This window comes from Phycodurus eques, chromosome 2 (assembly GCF_024500275.1).
Source record: "Phycodurus eques isolate BA_2022a chromosome 2, UOR_Pequ_1.1, whole genome shotgun sequence".
Taxonomy (NCBI): Eukaryota; Metazoa; Chordata; class Actinopteri; order Syngnathiformes; family Syngnathidae; genus Phycodurus; species Phycodurus eques.
The window spans coordinates 33,360,375-33,387,805 of record NC_084526.1 but is presented as its reverse complement, the minus strand read 5'-3'; the positions used below and the strand labels follow the sequence as shown (position 1 = coordinate 33,387,805).

The 27,431-nt window shown below is 39.9% G+C and overlaps 1 protein-coding gene across 1 annotated transcript in view; it reads left to right on the top strand.

Moving 5' to 3' along the window:
* trip4 (thyroid hormone receptor interactor 4) overlaps positions 1–27,431 on the top strand; it is a 134,237-nt gene that overhangs the window by 21,549 nt on the left and 85,257 nt on the right. Inside the window, exon 12 of the mRNA XM_061702860.1 lies at positions 19,935–20,037. Coding sequence (XP_061558844.1) covers positions 19,935–20,037 — 103 coding nt within the window. The remainder of the gene's footprint in view (positions 1–19,934; positions 20,038–27,431) is intronic.

Below are 27,431 nucleotides of genomic sequence, written 5' to 3'. Positions count from 1 at the left end.
ATGTAAATGTGAAGTACTTTGAGGACAGAGATTAGCGAATTTACAATAATAATGAGTGATTTAATCATTTACTTTTTTGGGTGATTACAACACCTTTGATGACTGGAATGCTGCTGAGGAATTGAGGGGGGAAATGGAGACAGAAGCGGCATAAAGAGTTAACTCCATAAGATTGAAATCACCTCGCAGATGATAAAAATGAAATCAACACGAACAAAATAGTTGATTAAAATGTTAACACTTCCTGGTACAAAAACTGACAAATATGAACTGAACATTTCACCGTTGATGTTGAATTATAACCTGTGACAATTTTATGTCACCGTCCAATCAACGAAGACCGACAGAAAGTACAGCATTTCCAGCCTTGCATCAACTGTCAGAATCATCTTTATTTGCAAAGTATGTCCAAAAAACACACAAGGAATTTGTCTCCAGTAGTTGGAGCCGCTCAAGTACGACAACAGACAGTCAATTGGCAGAGAACACCTTTGAGGCATAAAGACATTGAGAAAAACAGTCACTGAGTAATAAAAGGTTGCTAGTTATCTGGTAATGCCGGTAAAATTATTATTATTATTATTATTTGACAATTGTGCAAAAAGATGCAGAGTCCTCGAGCACTTACAGCAGTTCGAATGACTTTATCTCGCAATAGTCCGGTGCAATGACCATTGTGCAAAGGGCGCCGAGACACAAGGAGTGTATGCAGTTTAAAGTGACGAGTAGTGCGATAATCTGGGACAATGTTGATTGTACAAATGTTGCAGATACTCCTCAGTCAGTGTGCAAATGGGCCAGATGCTACTCTGGCATGAGTGGCCAGTATTGGTCAACAACAGATATGCAAACAGTGCAGTGTGGCGAGACTACTTCAGTGAGTGCACGAGTAGTATATAATTGGCCCGACAGAAATGTGACAACAAACGAAATTGGCAGCATGTCGCAATGGAATTGTGAGTTAGCTGTTTAAGAAGTTGATTGCAAGAGGGAAGAAGCTGTTGGAATGTCTGCTAGTTCTAGTTTGCATTGATCGGTAGCGCCTACCCGAAGGAAGGAGCCGGAAGAAGCGGTGACCGGGATGTGGAGGGTCCGAGAGGATTTTGCACGCTCTTGTCTTAGTTCTGGCAGCCTGCAAGTCCTGTCACATATAAATATACCAAATATATGTGTAAAAATTATTTTAAAAAATATTTTATTGTCATACCTGCGGTTGATATTTAACATTTCCCAACTAGATATCTATTTGCTGGAGTACCGGAAAACGTTTACATTCCCTAAGAAAGTTATGAGATTGGAATGACTCTGCATAGTCAGGCCCTCAGGTGTTGCAAGGGAAAAGAAATTATTTTAGTAAAACTTCCTATTTTGACTACAAAATGTATGAAATTATGAATTGGTAGTTTCAGTAATTCCTTTCGTTGACAAGTGACCATGGTGTAAGCGGGTTAATGCCCTTCGAGGTGTACAATTATCAAGGATTAATGGACTTTGCTGAAGCAATCGTCCTCCACGTCATCCAATAATCTCTATTTGTCCACCTCGTTGGATTTCTACGCGTCCAATCTTATAAAATCATCATTGACGTACAGTATCTCATAATGGGTAGATGTAAATTCTCTACCAACTGGCTCTTAAATTCCAAATGTAAAGACTGGTTGGCCGAGGATCCCTTATTATTGCTCCCCCCCCCCTATAATATTCTGGAAATTATTTGGCAACATAATGGCATATAAAGAATCAGAATGATACACATCTGTTTACTCAGATGTCAAAAATTATATCGAATTTTTTACTGAGAAGTCTGGAAATTAGGGTCTGGAAAAAATATGGAAGTTTGAACTCTCAAATGTGGAGGAACATACTGCACATAATAAGTGAAACCATAGGCTTACATACTACAACAGATAGCTACAAGGCTCGACACTTATCTGCAATAGAAGTGATGTTTTATGTTGAATTCCATTTGTGCAAGCTCTACCTCTGACCTCTGGAGTGGAGCTCCGTTGCTTGTTAGGCTAGTCGGCAGCTGAGTCTTATGCCTGCGTTTCCTTGTGGGGTAATGTGATATTTATATGCTGCAAGCCTTCCTGCCAGCTAAACACACACACACAAAACTCTTAGGATATGCTGGATGCATCCCAAAGGGAATAAAGTTGCTCTGTATATGCTATTTTCACTCCTTTCTTTGTAACATTCTGCAATTCCTTTCTGTCTTCCTATTTCCTCGATTTTGCATCCAAGTGTATGGGCTTCAGGCCAGGACTGTGGAGTAAATTTCCTTTTGCCGAGGTTTCAATTTATGTTCTATCAATGGACATCCACACTTTCTCTCTGCACAACCTCAGTTGCACACCAACACTCTCCCTACCTCACATTCCTCCCTTCTCCTTACTGGGCAGTTTGCCATAGCAGAGAGGTCAAACATCATGCGATTCTGCAGTTGTGTGTAGAATGCATTCAGCCCATCGTCCCCAGGCATTGGTTGACAACCAAGCAAACCTCAGTCACAGGTTTCCGACAGCATGAAAAATACATAAAACCATCTGGCTGACGAAAATGGTCTGCTGCACTGTTTAGAATTTTACTGCTGTCCTCAGTCCACTTCACTGAATGTCAGTTTCTGCTGTCGGGATAATTGGCTGTGAAGTCCTTTTCTTTTATGTACAGCTTTGGCCTTTGTTCAGCTTAAATCATAAAACATGCTTCTTTTATACATACTGATCAGTGGAGCATGGATACAGACAGACGATATTTGAAGGGTTTTCAGCAGCTTTGTTCTTTGAATTGAAAGACAGCAATGATATTGAAGGTCAAGACTGAATGTGTTTCATTAACACATTCACTGCCATTGACTGCTTTAGAAGTCAATTATCCATGTTAACTGGTAAGGCTGGCAGTGATTAAGAGGTTTATACCCTCATTTTCTATAGCAAAAATGTGGATGAAACATTACCGATATTTCTTATTTGTATAGATCTGTGATTTTCAGTGTGTTTGCTTAGGTGTAAAAGTGTTAACATGAATGCCTCCAAGGAAATAACGACATGTCAGTTAAGTGTATGACATCAACTTTCAAGGAATAGATAGAAAGCATTCTCAATTGACTTAACCAGTTCTTGCTTTGTTTTTGGGTAACATAAGTGGATGACTGCTTCTCAGTCTGAGAAAACACCTTTGTCATGTAAGTGTAATGTTTCTATTGCTTAGTACTTTCCAGACCTCTCTCACACTTACACATACAATAATCCTGAAGTAAAACAAATCCACAAGGCAAAATTTAACACATTATAGGTGGAATAGATTTTAATTTACAAGATTAAGAAATAGAAACTTTGAATTGATGTCATAGAGTGGCATATTTGGGCTCAATGTACTGTGTACATTGCCTTTTGTCCAAAGTTGTTCTCTGAAATAGTCCACTCTCCATTTGGGAAAAACCTGTGTGAAATGCCGAGAGGACTTTAATAACTTTCCAATATCAAATTCCCCAAAATGTACTGTCATGAAGCGTAGAATCTACTGTATATGTGTCAACTGTCTTCCCTCTGTCCATGTAAACTGTTTGTTTTCACTGGCCCCAAATGACCTTACCCCAGGCCATGCCTGTTTTTGCATTTTGTGTGGTGATGTCTCCAAGTTTGTATTTACGTAAAGTCAACAAGAAACCATGCCTTCATATGGCATTACTAGGAAATACAGAATTTGTTTTCAACATTATTTCTTTACTTTTTCCCAAAATACTATGCTTGTCACCAGTCAAATGTGATAACAAGTGTCAAGTTTGTTTTTGCTTCATCTGTCTAAGCGATTTAGCCACAAGAATTTACAAAGCAGTTTGACAACCACATGTATCTGGCATGAGGAAGAACCACAGGGTTAGAAACTGAGAAAATCTCTTCCAATGCAGGGTCAGAGATTACAAACCTGATTGTTCTTTGTAGCGCTGGAACTTGTCATCTAAGCAACTTCCTCCTGAGAATATATTATAAAAGGGAGCAGCAAGGGAGTCTACCCATTCTTATAGCATTATCAATCTTTGAAAGAAAATATCCAAGCCTTGAATTGTGTCGTGACACTAATGTAAGGCCACTCAGACGAGACAATTTGTACCTCTTAGGCACGCTAGACAGCTAAACCTTTATATGCCCTTGTCCCAGCACTGTTAGTATACATGTATGTGAGTTTTTTTTTTGCCACCATACCAGACTAAAGGAGCTGCTAGCTCTTTGTCTAACTCATTAAGTGTTGCCCGAACCATCAATATACTTCAGCCAACATTTTTTACCTCTGAAAGCTACAATCTCTGGTGAACTTGTATCCAGGTCAAACATTTCTTAATGAAAGGTAACAAAATATTCTGCAAATTTAAAACCTCGGTGGATGGCTTGCCAAAACCTATTGTCAATATGTTATGCTGGTTTTTGCATGCCAGATGCATATCTACAACAGATATCATTTAAACGATAGCTTCTGATCTTTCATACACGTTTCATTTAAAATGTACTCATTCTTGGAAAATGTTCAACATTTTATCATTGAAAAAGTATTCTAGTTGCAAAAAATAAATAAATAAAAAAGCAGTAAACAAACTTACACCAATGAAAAAGTATTTAGTGAATGATTGTTTGTGGCTTACTGTGTCACCTGTACTAGACAAAAAATCTTATTTTAATGAAACAATCCTTTATTTATTTTTATTTTTAATATAGTTTCACTATTACGAGTAATTCTGCATGCCTGTTTTGCCTTTTATTTTATTGAGGATACTATTGAAAATATGAATTTTCCTTGTAGATGAATAAAGTTTCTCGCTTTCCTAACAAGCATACACTGAGAATGCTGCCAATCCATTTACTCCATGATTAATTATCATTGTTTTTAAAACTGTCCTCTCAATTGTTAATTAATTTTTGGAGTTGCCTTTTTACTATTTGCTTCAAATATTTCCTGATATTCCAACCATATTTTGGGAATTGTATTGAACCATATCCGGCAGAAGCTGTTGCCACGCTGCAGTGGGCAAATATGCTATCAAATGCTTTTGCAGACTCAGTCTGTGGGGGAGAATATTGATTTATATGCAACATCATTCCCTTTCCACTGAAATGCTGGTGGTGTGTGCAGCAATAGTGCGATTCAGCATGACTACTTTAATAATGCTGGCACTTCACTTTTAACTGCACACTGCCAGTACTGTTAGTTTAAAATCATGATCACTTCTTTGCAAAACAAACAATATCTTTGGTCATGGCAGATGAATTCCGATGAATCTTCTTTTTAAATTAGATAAGGAGCTCTGTGAATATTTTTCCATGTATTTTAAATCCAGATTCAATTACAATGATATTGAAATGTGGTAAAATACACAAGCCCATCATCTTCTCTAACCTCCTTTAGTTTAAAGTGGTTTTAATTGTAATAAGTTTGAAGAATTGTCTCCTGTGTAGAGAAACGACACTCGAAATATGCTTTTATTAACCATCTTTTTGTAATGAATGAGAAAATCCGAGATATTTGAAGGTAGAGCTGCACAATTATGGCCAGAAAAATAATCACGATTATTTTGATCAATATTGTAATCACGATTATTCCTCATGAAAGGGGAAAATCTTTATTTTTATTGCACTACTTTTCAACAAACAATATGTAAGAGTTTTCAGTGCAAAATTAATCTTAAAATAAGAATAAATGATAGATAATAATACAAAAAATAAATGTAGCCCAACAAAATTCTACTTTACCAAGTGCACGAATTGCAAATTAATGGAAGCAAATTCATCCATCCATCCATCCATTTTCTGAGCCGCTTATCCTCACAAGGGTCGCGGGAGTGCTGGAGCCTATCCCAGCTATCATCGGGCAGGAGGCGGGGTACACCCTGAACTGGTTGCCAGCTAATTGCAGGGGACATACAAACAAACAACCATCCGCATTCACACTCACACCTACGGGAAATTTAGAGACTTCAATTAACCTACCATGCATGTTTTTGGGATGTGGGAGGAAACCGGAGTGCCCGGAGAAAACCCACGCAGGCACGGGGAGAACATGCAAACTCCGCACAGGCGGGGCCGAGGATTGAACCCCGGTCCTCAGAACTGAGAGGCAGATGCTCTAACCAGTCGTCCGCCAGAAGCAAATACAGTTAATGAATAAAACGCAATAACATTAGGCTGTAAGCACCGACATTTCATTTGAAAATCCCCGTCAATACAGTGAATTCTCAAGGACGGGTACGTCTCCGTTGTGCTGCTTGACCATTGGTCGGTCGTGCACGGTCACAAACTGCAAAGAACTCGACAGTTGTGATTTCCCCCTTTGTTTACTCCCGGCCTTTTTTACTATGGTCTGGCCAGCCAAAAACTTGAAGTCAAGGCAGCTGCTACATCGATTGTTAAGTGTCTTACCGTGACACGCCACCTCGAGGCCAATGTGCTGAGAGGGTCAACTTCAAAATAAAAGCTTCATATATTACTACATTGGACATCAATGCCATTTTAAGCTTTTATTTTGAAGTTGGCCCTCGAGCACGGTGCCGTCGCTTAATGAAGCTTTAACCATGCGTTTGCCCCCTGGTGACTGACTGACTACGTTGTGGGCACTGCTGCAAATGAAGCACTTTTTATATGCAGAAGTGGCCGCATTTTAATTAAAATAAATAAATAAATAAACAATCGCAGACGATCAGGCTCATTTAATCGTGGCAGGCAAAAGTGTGATCACGATTAAAATTTGATTAATTGTGCAGCCCTACCTGAAGGGTAGAAGATAAAATTAGTAAATATGAAAAATTTAGTACTTTGTAGTGCTCTGAGAAAAACAAAGTTGGAAATAAGTTTCAGAAACCAACATGATCATAAATGTAGTATTCTATCCATGCATCCATTCTCAACACCGCTTATCCTGTTCAGGGCCGCGGGACGCTGGAGCCTATCCCAGCTGACTTTGGGCGAAAATAAATGGAGTATTCATGTCATTAATCTTATTTGCAATTTTGGGATTTCAGTAACTACTTTTCAGAAGCCCAAAGGGATTTTCTTTAAAAGACTATTTTTAATGCAGAACAAAACAAATTCTAACACTGGAATCAATTCACCATCTAGACAGGACAAGTAAAATTCTATCTTTAAGATTCCACAGCAATTATTTAAGGTCAATAAACCCATGACTAATCTATGCCAGCTGCTTGGCGGGAAAATATTGAGACAGTACATCTAAAAGAGAACCCCAGTAGTGAAAAGGCACAAATCGAAATCCATGAAGACACACTTTTTTGGGGTGAGGAACAACTTGACTGGCCAAAAAACCCTATAAAACACCTTTGGTATTAACTGTGTAAGCCAGTCCCATAAACACCACTCCAATCACACGCCAAAATCTTTCCAGAAAGGTGGAAGCGGGTGACCAACGCGAGGTGTAGAACTAACCGCTTGGTCTTAGAAACACTTGAAACTTGCCCTCAATAGGATTTAAGGAAATCAAGGGATTTCTTCTAATGTCCTCCCGTGGTTGCCTTTGAAAGTTACATTTCCACAGTGTTTGAGTGAACACACATGGGAAGGCTACAACTGAACATCAAAGAAACTACCCCCCTTTAGAGACTGAGCATGTTCATAAACTCCCCTCAATTTCCATGTTATGAAATCATATGCCTGCTGTGAAATGCTTTGTTACTTTTGGGAACATGACAGCTGATCGCACCTGTGATACGAAGAGCTGGGTTTGTGGGTCTGATTTCTAAAAAGAAAAGATTTGGTGGAAACAGAGGTTTTAAGGACTTGGGTTCTCTGGATTCTTTTCTTTGAAGTCAGGGTTTGGAAGCTGTGTCCTTGCAGTGTTTAAGTATGTGTTTACAGGAAACCAGTGAGCATGCTGTGCATTGTGTCTTGCGATACAGTCTTTTCTTCATAATTTAGTCATCATTTCAACAGTTGGCAAGCAGATGGTTAAATGACTGAAAGAGAGAATACTCTCCCTTAGAAAGTTCCCACGGTTACCTCTTTGAGACTTAAAAACTTACCCTGTTGTCAGGCAGTCTTGTTTGCTTCTTGCCAGAGGGCCACTGCGGGAGGTGAAGTCATAAACATGGCTGGGAAAGTAGAACTAAGCTGTGCAAGAAAGTCTGTGTGAATCTCTTTGCGAAACCACATGGCTTTACTGCACCTGTCAGCACAACAGTCCTAGTGCTAGCTGAAGGGCTAATCTGTGGCTGGCTTTCAACCAAAATTCTCCCAGAGCTGAATTGTTATGCACACAAGAACACATGCAATTGATGAAAATACCTCTTGCAGCAGAATGTGGGCTCAACATTCCACATAATAATTACACTTTGGCCATTTCTATAAATCTTTCAGACTCTTAGAGTTGAATGCACAGACACAGTAATGTTTTTTTTACAGGCATTTTCAGGTATTATATTGAAGTGTATTCTCAAAGCTAAATCATTTACCTTAGCACAGTAGCTTGTCACTGGGGTGGTGAATTTACTTCTTCCAACATACCTGTTGATTTTGGACATTGAAAAGCTATAGTCTGCTAAAAGGCCATCGAGAGGTATTTTAGCATTGATTGTACTCCAGGGACATGCATTAAATTGATTCCTAACTGCACTTAAGGACTTTGAGGGATGAAAATCGCAGGTTCACTCTCAATTCACCATGTTTTGCCAATGATTACTATAGTATCATGATACGGCACAAATCGATGTAGCGGAAGCAAAAAAGAATGATCCCTCAAGATTTCTGTGTAACCAAAGGGACAACTTTAGGGACATTGTTTTTACAGTATCGTCTCTTTTACAGTGTCGACATTAATTAGGGAGAATACAGGTTTGACCTAGGAAATATTAACATTTGATGCTGGTTTACTGTATGGAAACTTGATGGATAATGTAACACATTGCAATGTAAATATTTTGTCAATGTTTCTGTTGTATAGAAATTATGCCAGAAACAATAATCATACTATTGAAACAAACATTCATTGACTCATACAATGAAGTGGGATTTCATTTCATAAGCTGACTAAAATATAGTAAGTTAAGGCAGCAGATGAGTGAGGTTTGTCACTAAAAAACTGTCTACAGGGAAAGACATAAGCAACATTTTAGTCTTATCTTAAATCAAGTTTTGTAAGTATTTCAAACAAGAGCGATGAGTGACATCATCATTCGACTGTATGTCTGTAACATGATTTAGTAAGCACGACCACACCAAATCACTAGAAGAGTAAGCTAACAACCAATCTTATCAAACTTACCTTAAAAGTTGCAGTGGTACAATAAGATGAAAAACTTTAAATAAGCGTATAGTAATTCCAGCTGTGGTCTCTTGAACAAACAGATTCATGTCATTTCCATTCTTTTCAACGGGAAAAGATGATTTGAGACACGAGTATGTATGTGCACCACAGACCAGAAGTGCATCATGATCATAGACAACAGAGATAGATGATAGTCCTCATCAGCTATATACTTTTTATCCTGCTCATCTTGTAGTAGTTATACAGTGGACCCGGCTTGATCCTGAATAGCGAAAATCCATGGTAAAATAATGCCAAAAAGCGTTTTCTATGAAAAACGGTGGTTGGTTTCCCTCACCCAAAAAAAAGAAAAATATATGATTAAAAATCTGCGAATAAGTGAATCTGCCGTTGGCGAACTGTGAATATGCAAGGGTCAACTGTACATATATTTCTGTATATTTTGTATTATCAATATTTATCTTTTGTCTTCAGGAATAGTAACGTGGTGACCACTACTAGCACCCTCTGTTGACCAGCTACAACTATCTTAATATATGCATGCCTTTTGTGGAGTGAAATGTTAATTAAGTTGCACATGCACAGTAATAAAAGCTTCTAAAAAGGAAAGCTCCCTTTTTTCCTCTCTGGTATGGTTATTAAAAATGTAAAAGTTCTGAAGCTGGTCTTTGAGACTCTCGGATAATTAATGTTCACTCTCGAAATTGACACGAGTTGATTCTGTCGATGCAGGACTGTTTAATTTTTAATCATCACCATGCATCACATCCAACTTGTGCTTGAGATTCATCAATGAGGAATAATTTGCTATTAACTACCTGTTCACATTGAAGTAGCCATATTTTGGAGTAGCTCTAAAATCACTGAAAGAGTAATGTAGATTAGAAGACTAAAACAAGACTGACGCAAATATTTAACTGAGATGTAAAGTACAACAAATCAGCTATCCTTTGTTTATATTACAGGCACTCTGTTTGAGTTTCCTTGTTTACATGTGCTGTAGTCTATTCTTGTACAGCAATGGAAAAACAAATAATCATGCTATAGCGTGCAATGAGATAAACAGCAGTTACAGTGAAGCTTCCTGCAGACAGCTGTGTTCTGTGAGAAGGGTTAATGAATGCAAAATAACAGGCTTGTGTCGCTTACTGAACATGATGGATTAAAGAACATTTGGTGTACAATTGCTTCTGCGCACAGTTCCCAACAACACCCTTTCACCTCCCGCATGTAACTCATATCTCAGACTACCCATCTGTTTCTTCCTCCCCTGGTGAAATAAACACCCTTGACAGGACTGGTTAAGCAGTGCTTCCAGGAAGAGTCACTATATGTATTTTTGTATCCATCAACATCTGCCTTTTTGTTTCAACCTCCTCACCCACCCTTTCCTGTTATATTCTGTCCTTCTCACCATATCACATTCTTTATGTTTACTCTCTAGTTCCCTGTCTCTTTATTCTCCCCCCTCACACTCCCCTTCCTGCTTCAATCCACGCTACTCATTTTTAAAAGCCACATGCTCCCAGCCCGTCTGGCTCAGTTTCTCCCTGCCAATGAAGGCCTTTTTATTGGGCTGAGATTGTGTGCAGCCAAGCAGTGCCTGACTGGGGCCAGCCACACACACACACACACACACACACACACACACCAATGCCACTTCCTCCCCTCCCCCCTGCAGCATAGCCCTCTCCACATGCCTGTTCTGGTCTGGTCCTGTCGCCCAGAAGGAGATTACTTGTTTCTGCTGCCCTTAATTGCTGACAGCAGCTGAGTGGAGTCAGAGAGAGAGAGACATTGTAGAAAGCTGGAAGAGGGTACACTGTTTAGCTTGTTGAGCTGTTATTTGACATGCATGGACTCAAAGTTTCTCTTCCTTGCCTCAAAGAAATGGCTCTGAATTTTCTACTTTTGTAAAGAGCCAAGTTATTACTAACCAATGGTACATTACACAGAGCCACAGACTAATAGTGTGCACAGAATAGGATTAATTAAAGGGTTTAAACAATGCGCACGGTAAACCTTGCTACTTACTGGTGCCTGGTTTGAATGTTAGGTACATTTACACAACAACAATTTAGTAATAACAGCAAAGATTTTTGTTACTGTTTTTGAGAGATAAAACATCGAGACGACAACATTTTAAAAACATTACTGAAAGTGCTCTCCAGCGATAGCATATCGTAAAGGTACATAACACTTGCAGACTACCCACTTGCACACCAACTGAACGTGTCTTTTGAGTACCCTTTGTTACAAGAATAATTTGATTCACGCAAGTAATGCAACTGAACTGGACATTGTAATGCTGCAGTACACACAGACCTGTTGGACGAGCGTATATAACAAATCGTTAGACCAATAGCATAATTGCCAGTCATTTTGGAGTATATACAAAAAAACAAGAACAAAATTGCAACATATTCCACAAGAAGAGTCCAGTTGTCTCATTTCAAACTTTGCGGCTTAGCATGACCTGGATGACTCAGAATCTAAACAGACAACGAAAAAACAAGAATTTTAGCAAGCACATTGGTATACATATTGGCAGGCACAATTCCCTCATTTTCTGAGACTTGTTTGAGCTTTTAGATGAAAACTGAAAATCAACTGTCATTTCCAAATGACCCGTTTCCCAAATGTTTGCCGTGTAAAATGCATAGTATGTGCATTTTCCCTGCCCCTACCATATCAACACCTATCATTTTTAAGAAGCAATAATTAATTAGCCTACTATTTACTATTAGACCTTGTTATGGGGGTGTTGCACTGTCCCTTATTAAAGAATCCAAGTGAAATTATCAGTGAAGATTTTATTGAGTGGCACGGTGACTGACTGGTTAGCACATCTGCCTCACAGTTCTCAGGACCCAGGTTCAAATCTGGACTTGCCTGTGTGGAGTTTGCATGCTCTCCCCGTGCCTGCATGGGTTTTCTCCAGGTACTCCGGAGGTTAAGTGAAGACTCTAAATTCCCCATAGGTGTGAATGTGACTGCGAATGGTTGGTTGTTTATGTGTCCTGCGATTGGCTGGCGACCAGTTCAGAGTGTACACTGCCCCTCGCCCAGAATCAGCTGAGATAGGGTCCAGCACGCCCGCAACCCTAGTGAGGATAAACGGTATGGAAAATGGTTGGATGGATTTTATTGAATTTACTATTTCTTGATGTTGTGGTTATATTCAGTATTAATTGTGTAAATAATCTTTTATAAACTTTTGTTAAATTGTAGAATCCACTTAGTTTGTTGCCACCTGCATAACTGTAACCCATGATGTATCTGTATTTTGTGAAGAATCATCTGTAATTGGTTGTAAAACTCAAGCAGAGCATTTTTAATGCTCAGGTCAGAAGGACTGCACAGTCTCAGATTTTTGGTGCTACAACCTAAAATACCCACGTACAAATGATAGTGATTTGAGGAACTGCTACTGTGACTTGGAACACCTATTAATTAATTAATTTGATTTGACAGTTATCCTCACCAGCAGTATTTTCTTGTGAATCTAATTAATATTCTACTGTGCGTGTGTGTGCGTGCGTGCCTGCCTGCCTGCCTGCGTGTGTACGTCCGTGCGTGTTTGTTTGTGTTTCAAACATCAATTGAATTTCTAAGCAAGTCTTCTCTCACTCTGTTAGATCCTTCCTTGCTGATGAATATGGAGTGCTTTAGCAAAGTCTTGTCACTCAACCACAATGTTAAGTGCCCTTTTGATTAACGTGAAATTGAAAACACTCGATGGGGGAGGTAGTGAGGCAAAGTAGCACATTCATTAGCTTTAAATGCTAATTAGTTAATGGATGATGAAAAAAGTAGATAACTGGAGAGTGGGGATTCACATGAACACACTTTTCTACTGCTATGCTGGTTAAATCTGAATTTAGGACCATGCACCATTTTGTTTTCTTCAGTACCTTAGAGCACACAGCCATCTTGAGGTTCATTTCCTTAAGGTGTGGTTATCAATTCTTCTGTTTCGTCTGTCTGAGATGACATGAGTGCATACTCTGTGGTATGCAATATTCCACTTCATGTGCTTGAGGTCCCATTTACTTCAGGCTACTGTCATTGCTCTTTGATACTTTCACTATGAGCAGGACCACCGCGGTCTAATGATATGTTTACACAACTACTCCCTTGGTGGGATAAAATAATAACAAAAGTTGTCAAACAATACCTGTTCCCAGGGCTCTGCAAAAATAACTACTGTAAATATGCATGTTATGGCACCTTGTAAAGAATCAATATGTGCATGCCTGTTCCCAGTCTTTTGAATACCCTTTGTTGGAGTACTGTATGGAATGGTGGACGGACAACTGGTCCTCGGACAACTGGTCCTCAAAAGTGCATACCGAGGACAACTGGTCCTCAGAAATGTGGACAGCTGGTCCTTGCAATACATTTAACAGCTCATTTCTTTTTAATAAAATTTAAGACCATAAATTGCTAACAAATGCATTTTTATTACAAATAACACACCTAACACTACAAATCAAGTAAAAATGATCACACTTTTTTTTTTTAACAAATCAGATATATTTATCATAATTATATATGTATTCTCACTGTATATCAACAGAGCAGGTCAAGATGATGTGTTCTCCACCACGCAGGTTGTGGCTTGTCCCACACTAGTGATGTATGATGTGTGTGGGACAAGTAGTTTTGAGCAAAGTATATGCAGATTTATTTAACAAAATTACAATACCTTATTATATACTTCTTCTTTTCCTTTCGGCTTGTCCCGTTAGAGGTCGCCATAGCGCGTCATCCTTTTCCATGTAAGCCTATCTTCTGCATCCTCCTCTCGAACGCCAACTGCCATCAAGTCTTCCCTCACGACATCCATCAACCTTCTCTTTGGTCTTCCTCTAGTTCTCTTGCATGGCAGCTCCATCTTCATCATCCTTCTACCAATATACTCACTATTTCTCCTCTGGACGTGCCCAAACCATCGAAGTCTGCTCTCTCTAACTTTGTCTCCAAAACATCGAACCTTGTCTGTCCCTCTTATGAGCTCATTTCTAATTTTATCCAACCTGGTCACTCCGAGAGCGAACCTCAACATCTTCATTTCCGCCACTTCCAACTCTGCTTCCTGTTGTCTCTTCAGTGCCACTGTCTCTAATCCGTACATCATGGCTGGCCTCACCACTGTTTTATAAACTTTGCCCTTCATCCTAGCAGAGACTCTTCTGTCACATAACACACCTGACACCTTCCTCCACCCGTTCCAACCTGCTTGGACCCGTTTCTTCACTTCCTGACCACACTCACCATTGCTCTGGACGGTTGACCCCAAGTATTTAAAGTCCTCCACCCTTGCTATCTCTTCTCCCTGTAGCCTCACCCCCACCACCCCTCTCATTCATGCACATATATTCTGTTTTACTTCGGCTAATTTTCATTCCTCTCCTTTCCAGTGCATGCCTCCATCTTTCTAACTGTTCCTCTAGCTGCTCCCTGCTTTCACTGCAGATCACAATGTCATCTGCAAACATGGTCCACGGGGATTCCAGTCTAACCTCATCTGTCAGCCTATCCATCACCACTGCAAACAGGAAGGAGCTCAGGGCTGATCCCTGATGCAGTCCCACCTCCAACTTAAATTCGTCTGTCACACCTACAGCACACCTCACCGCTGTTCTGCTGCCCTCGTACATGTCCTGTATTATTCTAACATACTTCTCTGCCACTCTAGACTTCCGCATGCAGTAACACAGTTCCTCTCTGGGTACTCTGTCATAGGCTTTCTCTAGATCTACAAAGACACAATGTAGCTCCTTCTGACCTTCTCTGTACTTTTCTATCAACATCCTCAAGGCAAATAATGCATCTGTGGTACTCTTTCTAGGCATGAAACCATACTGTTGCTTGCAAATACTCACTTCTGTCCTGATTCTAGCCTCCACTACTCTTTCCCATAACTTCATTGTGTGGCTCATCAACTTTATTCCTCTATAGTTGCCACAGCTCTGCACATCACCCTTGTTCTTAAAAATGGGCACCAGAACACTTTTCCTCCATTCCTCAGGGATCTTCTCACCCGCTAGAATTCTATTGAACAAGCTGGTCAAAAACTCCACAGCCACCTCTCCTAGATGCTTCCATACCTCCACAGGAATGTCATCAGGACCAACTGCCTTTCCATTTTTCATCCTCTTTAATGCCTAACTTCCCCCTTACTAATCATTGCCACTTCCTGGTCCACCACACTTACCTCTTCTACTCTCCCTTCTCTATCATTTTCCTCATTCATCAACTCCTCGAAGTATTCTTTCCATTTAGCTAGCACACTGCTGGCACCAGTCAACATATTTCCATCTCTATCCTTAATCACCCTAACCTGTTGCACATCCTTCCCATCTCTGTCTGGCCATCCTGTATAGATCCTTTTCTCCTTCTTTAGTGTCCAACCTGCCATACATGTCATCATATGCCCCTTGTTTGGCCTTTGCCACCTCTACCATCGCCCTGTGTCGCATCTCAATGTATTCCTTTCGCCTCTCCTCGGGCCTCTCAGTGTCTTAGCTAACCTTTTTCCTTGTATGATTTCCTGTACTGTGAGGTTCCACCACCAAGTCTCCTTCTCTCCTTTCCTGCAAGAAGATACACGAAGTACTCTCTTGCCTGCCTCTCTGATCACCTTGGCTACAGTGGTCCAGTCTTCTGGAAGCTCCTCCCGTCCACTGAGAGCCTGTCTCACCTCTTCCCGAAAAGCTGCACAACACTCGTCCTGTCTCAGCTTCCACCACATGGTTCTGTTCTCTGCCTTTGTCTTCCTCATCTTCCTCCCCACCACCAGAGTCATCTTACACACCACCATCCTATGCTGTCTAGCCACACTCTACCCTACCACTACCTTACAGTTGGTAACCGCCTTCAGATTATATCGTTTGCACAAAATGTAATCCACCTGCGTGCTTCTACCTCTGCTCTTGTATGTCACCCTATGTTCGTGCCTCTTCCGGTAAAAACTGTTCACTACAGCCATTTGCATCCTTGTTGCGAAGACTACCACCATCTGTCCCTCCAAGTTCCTTTCCTGGATGCCGTACTTACCCATCACTTCTTCATCACCCCAATTACCTTCACCAACATGTCCATTACAATCTGCACCAATTACGACTCTCTCTCTGTCTGGGATGCTCAGAAATACTTCGTCTAGCTCCTTCCAGAATTTCTCTTTCACCTCTCGGTCACATCCTACCCGTGGGGCATAGCCACTAATCACATTACACATAAAACCCTCAATTTCAAGTTTCAGCCTCATCACTCGATCTGATACTCTTTTCACCTCTAAGACATTCTTAGCCAACTATTCTTTTAAAATAACCCCTTTCCACCTGGTCTCCTGGACACACAATATATCAATCTTTCTCCTAATCATTTATTTCAACTCCCGAGATTTTACTGTCATAGTCCCAACATTCAAAGTCCTCACATTCAGTTCTAGGCTCTGTGCTTTCCTCTTCTCTTTCAGCCGAAAAACCCGCTTTCCACCTCTTCTTCTTTGACTTCGACCCACAGTAGCTGAATTTCTAACGGCGCCCTGCAGGTTGACTGCGCCGGTGGCGGATGTTGTTAACCTGGGCCACGACCGATCCGGTATGGAATTCTTTGGATGAACGCTCATATTTGTTTCGCAAAGTTTTAAGCCGGATGCCCTTCCTGACGCAACCCTCTGCATTTATCTGGGCTTGGGACCAGCCTACAGTTTGCACTGACTTGTGCCCCCCATAGGGCTGCATTAACAATACCTTATTATATACTAATAACTTGAAAATAAAATTAACTTAATTTCATAAAAATTTGTCTGAATTATGTAAGTTACATAGTTTCTTTGAAACCTAGCGGAGGACCAGTTGACCACCCATGGTGGTCCGAGAGCTGGGTTTTCAAACTCATTCTTGTTGCAAGCCACATTGTATTGATGGTTTCCCTTGGAGGGCCATTGTGACAGCAAACCCATATATATGTACAACTGCATCATGGTGTTATAGATACACAACAAGTTCTTATTTTTGACAAGACGGTACCAGAGTGTGACTAATTTGGTCGCATATTTGCCCTAATTTCTGTGCGGTTTATATAAAAAAAAAAAAAAAAAAAAAGAGGGTCCACATATACGCCCAGCCATTTGAGGAAGAAAAGAAATGTGACAGATGAAAGCCATCTGGTCGTAAACCAATCAGAGATGGTAAAGAATGAGGCAGGACCCTCCCTCTGATTGACTGTGTGCATGCCTCTCTGTGTGTGTGTCCGCCCGCGTGTAAATTTGTGTGTGTGTGTGTGTGTGTGTGTGTGTGTGTGTGTGTGTGTGTGTGTGTGTGTGCGCGCGTGCTTTTCAAATCCGGGCACTAGCGTACCCGTATTCTGACGGTGAGCCGGTAGCTGCACAGTTATAGAAAGTTGAGTGGCATAAACTGAATTAGTTCCAAAGCCTAATGCCACTGTGACGATATGGGAACATTTTGGATTCATCAAAGACAACGCAACTTAAAACTTCAAAGTGACAAAATACATTTTAAATACAACCACCCCACCCAATTTCTTCAACTGGGAAAAAAAAACACCGTGGGACATTTCCCGTTTACCGTCAGCTTGCAGTTATGGAACCCTTTGCCCAACAATGCAAATATAAACACGACAGCGTATATGGCGCACCTATGCTCACATTATATACAGTGTAGCATTACTATTGTAAGAGATATAGCCACTGAATATGTTGACAAAGCAGCGTTTAAAGAAAGGCTGCAGACTTTTGAAAAGTAGTACAAATCTTGAATCAAAACAGGTTGCTTTTGTCCTACTTTTTGTGCTGTTATTAATGTTGCTATACTTTGCACTTTGCGACTGGAAACTTGATTGGCAGTAAATTGCCTGTAAAGGCATTGAGTGCAATCTGTGCCAAATGTTTGTTCAAGTGCAATTTTTGTGAACAGAGTCTGTTTTATTTATTTTTATTCATCTAAGATATTTTGTTTATTGTTCTACAATGCCAATGTTCAATATATTCTTTGAATTAATTGTTTCCTAAAATGGAAGTACTTGAATTATTATGCTCTAATATCACTATATTAGTGGCATAGAAAACATAGATACTATTGTTTGTTGTGATAGTTTTTGGAAAGCTATATTCTCCTAAAAAAATTACATTAAAAAACTGAACACAATATATTGAGAGAGCAATGGATAGCACAAAAATATTGTACAAGCAGTATAAAAAACAAATTTTAACAAGTGATAAAAATCTGCAATATAGCGGGACAGCGAGCAAGAACCGGGATATAGCGTAGGATTACTGTATTCGTATTCCGTGATGATAATTGTAGAGACTCATTGTATCAGGGTTAGGACTCATTGCTTCCAGAAATGTGCATCATGGGACTCCCATAGTTTAAAGTGTAAAATTATCTATTGTACTTTGAGGTATTTTTTTTCACTAGGATTTTAAAAATTAAGGAAAATAAAGTGCCTAACATAAGAACTGTCTTTACTCGGGATTAAACCACATTTTTAAAGGGGTTGAGGGTTACAATATTTGGTGGCTCACTGTGTTTTTAATGAGTTAAATAGAGGTCAGTAGCTCTAAAAACAACTCCCAGTGGCCTTTATAAAGAGAGAGAGGAAAAAACCCGCAATATTTTTAGTAGGTTCATTTTATTGTTCCTTTTTTTGGCCCACAAACAAGTACAACCAACCTATTTCATGATAGTCTCACAACCTTCACCTTTTAGAACCTCTTTTAAATCACAGATCAATTTACTCAAGGACTGTAAGAAATGTTTTAAACTGAAGAGAGTGTACTTGACCACAGGACCCGAATTTAATTGGAATGTGCTATAGGATGAAGGAGACAAAGGACTTGACTTGAGTCACCATTTATCTTTGACTACTCTTAAGTGTTTACATATTTTATCAGTTGTGTATTGCACTCTGATCGACGGTCACGGACTGTAATCTGAAATGAATATCTCCATCACCTCTTCCCAGTTTGTCAGAGACCATATGGTTGGGTTACTGACTCTGATGATCTCCCCTAAAAGCCCCAAATTTGTCACAACCTTCAGTGCTCCTTTGAGGGAGACAGAGAAGCTGTGATTAAGTGAAAGGGGAGGTGTGGGGGAGTGGAAGCATGCTGTCAGGAAGAGAGCCGCTTCCTGGCTGCCGAGATGCAATCATGGGCACTATCTGATAGCGCCGGGGGAAATTGGATGAACTAAGAGACATTGGCTGCCAGTGATGGAAAAGATGACTCCTTTGTCACTGTGTCAGTCAATTCCCTACTCTCACCTGAGAGACCAATCAATAACACGTAGAGAAATAGGTTTCCCTTTGTCTCTGGTCTCAGCAAAAAAGCTTCACATTATTACAAATTTGTTTTGCACGCAATATTTGTGAAAAATTACCGGTAATAATGTATTTATTGCTGAATCTGAAAAAAGCCTCATGGCTTGTGGTTGGTGTTTGTTTTAATAAATGTCTCATTCCCATGTATAGCTACATGTTACTGTCCATAAGAGCCTGGTATCAGCTGTCATGATGAGCATGAACGCTGAATGATTTATTACACCGATACTGGGCATCACAAGCTTTAACATTCTGTAAATAATATGTACATTGACAATCAACATTTTAATGCTATTTCTCTCCATTTCTACCCACAGTTCCCTAATACATGCGAGGAGTCTGCTTCCCCATTTGTCTTCATCTGCAGTTACCCCCAGGAGCTGCTGGTGAAATTCCCAATGAAAGGGAAGCACAAGATCTGTAAGTCCCATTTCTTTTCATGACATGAGAAGATAAGTGCTTACAAATAGTCTCAGACACTTTAGGGTAATGGTTCTGTACTGCATTTTGCATGATCACTTGCATACACACATAAATGAATATGTAAAAGATGAATGCTGGTAACTATACTACAAGTGAAACGAAGGCGTACACACAATGCATTACCATGCGCTCATTCTCTCCAAGAGACATCTGCTGCAAAATGATGTACCTGTAAGCGCTTTTGTTAATATTTCAAAATCCTCTAAAGATTTAAGGATTGTTTATGCAGCTGTGCTTCCTTTAGACCTTTCGAGATTAATTTGGTTTGTGGTTTGGTTTAATTTAGAGGTCATCAAAACAATTCTGCAGCTACATTTTTGTTACAGTTCAATTTGTGGCTATTTTCAAAATGTATAGATGAAATTGGTGGTAATAAAGATGCCCACCATGAAAGCTCCAGTCACCATTTTATAAGAAGGATGCAAGGATGTAGTATTAGTATTTCCCAAAAGTTGTCTTTGTCAAAACATAAAAATGAGTACTTATGCCACAAGCAGATAACTCACTTTTAAATGAGGCAGTCTCTTGATGCATGACTCTGTTTCCTGAACAATACTCTTCAAACTATCACTTCACTGCACCTGCATTTGACGAGTGAGAAAACAGGTTTTTTTAATCTGACTAATCCATCTCACCTGACGTCATACTCCTATTACATCAGACTCATATTATTTGTTGCTGTTTTAAGGACGTAGTGGAGTTTAGAAACAAACTGAAACAATAATGGCGAATAGCATGGCTATATCGTAATAGCAGCTGTTTTATTTGAACGAGACAACATTATTCAAAACGATTAATGAACAGGATTTAAGTCTTTTCTTGGTTGGCTTGCATTTGATGATCCAATTATTTTATTCAGACCCCCCAATCCCTTCCAAATTGCCTGCCTTTTTCCAAAATGTTTTGGGTTGCTTTTTCCCAAGATGGTTATGTGAAAGTTTTATAAAACACCTATTAGCTTTGTAGTGTGTATGGGTTAAATAAAACATGTAATTAATTTAGGAGAAAAGAATAAGCCGGAAGCGATGCCTGCGTTACTTCCGGTTTAGCGTAATTTTAAGTTTGTTAAAAACAAAAATTTCTTATCTAGTAAAGGGAAACCACATCACTTTAAATGGGGATAAGATTTAGGGAAAGTGACGAGAAACCTTTTTATCCGTCTCGTAATCTGAAGGTTGTTACACTTTATGAAATTTCGAGTTCTAGATGACAGAGGTTTACTTAAACTCAGAACACACAAAATACAACAAAGAGTGGAATTGTATAGCATATTCAATGACATCTACAAGGGATCTAGAGTGAAACACACAAAGGGGTCTAACTAAAGAAATAAAACCACACTAATAATGATAAAAAGGAGGAAATTAGGCGTACAAAAAGGGAAATAGAACATCGTGTGTTGGACTAAAGTTGGAAACGTGAGCGTTTGCTGTGTCCAATGTGGACGGGAGAGAGAGAGAGGACAAAGTTGAGATTTTGTCTGAAGCTAGTAATTTCCCCGAAATTATTAGGCACTAATATTGTACAGTCTGGCAAAAGTTTGTCGTGTCTACTCACGACCGTCGGCTCAAGCTGTTGGGTGGTCTCTCTCGGGGCATGTCTCAGGGAGCACAGAGGCAGATTTGGTTGAAGAAGGGGAAAATATCGAAAAATACAGAAAAACAAAAGAGGCGGAAGACAAAAAATGGTTGTTCGCCACGCCTCCTTCGGAGAGTATGACCGTTTCTCTTCCTGACTTTTTTGTGGCGAGAAGCGTACCTGGTACCTTAGTAGGAGCTGCCCTGATCGCCTAGCGGTGGCCCACGGATAGGCTGGGAAGCCGAGTCTGTTCTCATGCCGGCCTTTGTGGTTATGGAGCCGTGTGCCCGAACAAAGAAAGGGCAGGGGGAAGGGTGGCCGAAGCCAGCCCGTGGTTGGCATATGCCAGGAAGACATGACTTAAGAAGTCAGAGGAGAGGAAAAACACGAGAGAACCAGAAGGCGAGAGTTAAGAGTTAAATACCCCAGAGGCGGGCGGGGCGTGGGCAAGAGGGATTGACGACCTGGAGAAGACCACACCCATCAGCTTGAATACAGACTACAAATTTGATAAAACTGGTTTAAAATCATATATTAATATAAAATAACCTCAACTTGGTACTCTCTTTACTCAGAGGTCAAGCATATCCGACTGACTGTTTATACTTTAGTTTTGGCAAACCAACTGCTTATGGTTCAAATCACATTTCATGCTGCTTGGAGTCAAATCAAAAGACAAACAATTGTCAAAACCTCGCACTTGTCTGTGTCAGTGTGTCAACTTTACAAGTGCAACAAGGCATACATTTTGAAAATGTCTGCAGAGTTTGTGAAATATCAAAACAGACATTTATCCTTGGTTAAACATCAAATGAGAGTCCATGGGTCGACTTAGCAGTTCCTCTCGACACCTGCGGGTGTCGTCTTGTCCCAGCAATTGTTCCTATTCCCAGACAGGTGGTCCAGTGAAAACATCTGGCCTTTGATGCGTGGGAGTTCAGACTTTGAAGGTAGATGTTAATTAGTTTAGGGTCCATGAGGAGTCTCCTTGAGGGCAGTCTCACAGCAGGGCCGCTTGGAAGAATGCACTTTATCAAGGGGGGGAGTCACTGTGTCACCTCAATTTGCAATTGTCCGCTACAGCTTCCTTTGAGTATGTCTGGAGACAGTGGGACAAACGGAATGGATGCTGTCAGAGAAGTGCATCACTGAATCTTCTGTGGTACAATAGCTTGTCACTGGGGTGGCATCCTCAATGGCCCTGCTTTTATAGTCTTGACACTAAGTCTGGAGTTTAGGAAAGTAGCAGTACAATTTCTGGACCTGGATAAGGCACAAGCAGTTAGCCTAGAGTCCAATAATTTCCCCAATATGGTATGGTATGTTTTAGGAACGTTGTTAGTAGATTGTACTGAGTAACAGAATTTGACTCCTTGAATTGTAAAGTGAACCCCCGCTATTCGCAGGGGATAGGTACCGAGAACTGCCGTGAATAGCGAAAATCTGTGAATAATTGACCCCCCCAAAAGCATTTGTAATTTATTGTAGATGCCACAAGATGGCAGCAAAGCACTTAAAACCGAAAGGATCATATAGCAACACCACCTTGCTTCAAGCATGTACACAGTCATGAACTCATGTTACATAAATGGCTGTATTCTGAAGTTAAATTAATCAACAAACATACCACCATCACATGAGGCTCATCAATAAGATTAGCTAGCATACTAAAAATAATCTAAAGAACTCTGCTATACTAGACCTCTCTCAACATATTAAGAGTCCAACCCACACTCAAAGTCACATCTTTGACCTGGTCATCGCTAGGGATGTTGAAATTCTATCAATTGACATTAAGGATATGGCTATTTCTGACCATTTTTGTGTATTCTTTGAATTATAGATTCTTCCAAACGTTCAGACAACCTCTATGTCTATTTAGAAAAGGTACATAAATGAGAGTACCGCCACTAGGTTTATGGAAACCACTGTTGTGCCACAAACTGTGAATGCTGAGACTGTTGATGAACTTTTGGATAATTTTACCTGTAAAATCTCAAATGTCATGAATGCTGTCGTTCCTATTAAAACCAAGACAACCTTGAGGTGACCTAGAACACCGTGGAGGAGCACAATGTTAGTAAATACCTCTAAATCAAAGTGTAGGAAAGCAGAACGTAAGTGGAGAAAAACTAAACTCCAAATTGACTGACTTCTACAGACAAAGTTTTTGTAATTTTAACCAAGAGTTAGTCAGGGCGAGCCAGCAACACATTTCTGAAGTCATCAGTAAGAACTTCAACAATAATCGCACTCTGTTTGTTGTGGTTGACAAGCTCACTCTCTATTATATACCATGTCAGAATTTGATACAGTTGACCAAAAGACTAGCGAAAACAGTTCAGCAGCTGAAACCATCAACAAGCTGTCTTAACTCAATACCATTTGACTTTTTCAGAGCTATTGCGAAGTCTGTGTTAGCTGATTTGCAGCAAATAATCAATTGCTCACTTCAGTCGAGTTTCAGTTTAGTTTCCTAAAGCTCTTAAAGTAGCTGCCATTAAGCTTCTGCTAAAAAATAGAACGTAAAAAAAACAAAACATACCTGGATAAGCCACATTTTTCTTCAATCATACCACAACAAAACTGAGATAATTGTTTTTGGCAATAAAGAAAAGAGGATTGCTGTTAGTAAATACCTGGAGTCACTCTCTTCGAAACCTTGGTATTCTGATAGATTCGGATCTGACTTTCAACAGTCATATGAAATCAATTACTAAAACTGCCTTATACCATTTGAAGAATATATCCAGAGTGAATACTTGCATGTGTCAAGCGGACCAGGAGAAGCTCATCCATGCTTTTATCTCAAGTAGACTTAACTATTGTAATGATCTTCTGACTGGACTCCCTAAAAAGAGCATTAAACAGCTGCAGCTCATTCAGAATGCTGCAGCTCGGGTTCTGGCCAGAACAAAGAGGTCAGAGCACATTACTCCAATTCTAAAGTCTTTACACTGGCTTCCAGTCAGTTTAAGAATAGATTTAAAGTTCTGCTAGTGGTCTATAAATCACAAAATGGTTTAGGTCCTGAATACGGAATGAAATGCTAATGGGATATAAACCCAGTAAGGCTCTGAGATTGACAGAGTCAGGTCAAAATATTGAAAAAAAAAACAAATTGGACTTTGTGCTCCACACAAAGTCCAAAGCAAACATGGTGAAGCAGCATTTAGCTATTATGCTGCACACAAATGGAATAAGTTGCCAAAAGAAGTGACATCAACCCCAAGTGTTCATATTAAGTCCAGGTTAAAAACTCTTCTTTTTTCCCATGCTTTTTAGAGCATTTCCACTTTTAAATATTACTTGCACTGTACGTTGTTTTAATTGTTTTTTTAATGTTTATAAGCTGTTTTTTTTCTTTGTTTTTAAATGCTTTTAATCATGTAAAGCACATTGAGTTACCTTGTGTATGAAATATGCTACATACATAAATTTACTTTGCTTTGTTGGTACACACAAAAATTGATATACGATGTGACACTGTCCCTTTATTCATCCAGGCTGCTATTTGAAGTTTCAGAAACGCTCCAATCTGTGCAGTCTAAACAGTCTTGAAGTTCCATCTTTGCTTCATTTGTCCACTTCTTCACTGTTTTCACCACAGGCTTTGCACATTTAAGTTTGTGCCTGTATGTTGGTAATAAGTGAATTAAATAGTGATCAGACGAGCCCAAAGCTGCACGGATAATAGCAAGGCACGAGTCCTTCAGCGTGGTATAGCAGTGGTCTAGAATGTTGTTTTCCCTGGTGGGATAGTCGATGTGCTGCTGGCATTTAGGGAGTTTGTGGTTGAGTTTTGCCTTGTTTAAGTCCCCAAGAACAATTAGGGGTCAATCTGTGTGCTTTTTTTCCCAACTTTGTTTTGCAGTGCCGGTGTTCATGTTAGCCTTGGGGGAATGTAAACGCCAGTGAGAATGAATGAAACAAAGTCGCGCGGAAAGTAGAATGATTTACAGTTCGCAAAACAGTGAATCCAAGTCCGGGCTGCAGTGTGTGTTGAGCTCCGTGACGTCGGTACCCCATTTTTCAATGATATAGAAGCATATTCTGCCACCTTTTGTTTTCCCTGATAACGTCGTGTCGCGATCTGCTCGGTGAAGTTGGAAGCCGGGAAGCATTACGGCGCCATCGGGGACGCGTTCCCAAAGCCATTTCTCTGTGAAGCACTGAATGGCGGAATGTCCGAAGTCTGGTCTATGTGAGAAGATGAGCTTCATCCATTTTGTTGGGTACAGAGCGTAGATTTGCGAGGTGAATCGACAGGAGCGGCATTCGGAATCTTCACTGTCGGAGCTTAACTTAAGCCTAACTCCGGGACGCTTCCCTCTCTGGCGTCATCTTCGCTTCCTCCATGCTTCATAAACCGCAGCCGCTCAGCCGGTAAGTAACTGAGGAAAAAACTGTGTGGATTTATGAAAGTTTGTGAAAGAAAGTCCGGAGTAGAAGCCTTAATGTTTTGCAAGTCTTCCCTTGTATAGGTAAGTTGCGTAATGTCTCCAAAGACAAGCGAGAAAGACAAAAACATAAGACAGTACGAGAGAGCGCGTTACCGAGGCGACCACTTGGGTAGGCACCGTCTTGTACGTGCCTTTGGTCGTAGTGTTGATGATTTTCAGGGAATAAGGAAGTATGTTCTAAAATAATCTACGAATATACAAAGTTGCGAATTTTGACCGGGAATATGCAGTGTTTCACTGCAACTCAATTTCTGTCATGATGCGCTGTATGTCTAAGATGCTTCTACAATGGTAAGCAATCAATTATGATTTCTTGGCTGTCTTCTGAAATCTAATTGCAAAGTGCTAGCAGAAGTGCTGTTTACCACAGCAGTTGAGACAGTAAGTTGTAAGCAAAACATTAGTGAGTATTTGCAGTGCTTCTGATTTCTACCATCAAAAGTGAAATTGCCATATATAATTTTGACCGTGAATGAAGTTACCATTATCCACGAGTTGAATGATTGAAAAGGATGATATTCAACCAAGGGACCTTTGCACTTTATACCCACTTGCCAATTAAATACACATTCCGAACTGTGTAAAGCAATTGTCCTAAGTTAAAAGTTTAGTTTGTATTTCACTGAGATACTTGCTGGTTGACTTAAGTTATTATTTTCATGGCTCTAATTTGTGGTCCTGTTGAACTGCTGGGTAATATTGAGAGGTGCACCTTACCATTTTTTTTTTTGCTTTTATGTGAAATAGTAATCAAATCAAATTAATAGTAATTGAACCCTCAACACTTAATGGCTTGCCGTGCGTAATTTGAATTACAATTTTGAATTATTCAGGCGTTCGAATGCCCCTATTTGACATAGTATGCATTGGTCGCAATGATGATACCATTATCTAGTGTTTGAATTGGTCGGGCTTATCCAACCTCTCCATCTTGTCATATTCATGTGTCACCAGCTGGCCCCCTCTTTTCTCTCAATTCCCAATGCTCATGGCTCTCATAGGTCAAGGCATCACGACTCATCTTACACATAGAAGCTGAGAAGCATCTGAGATTCAGCTTGTCTGTAGTCTCTTGCTATGTCAGTATGAGATGAACTGGGATTTCATGTACAGGTTGTGAATATAAATATTCTTTTGATCATACCTACAATTTTTGAGGATATTCTCTCTTTTGTGAACCTTGTTATCTCTGTCTTGTTATACAAGATGGAGAGCATGATATATATATATATATTATATATGTTGGATTGTCATTTTCAACGAGCATTATCATGATTATAAAATATCAAC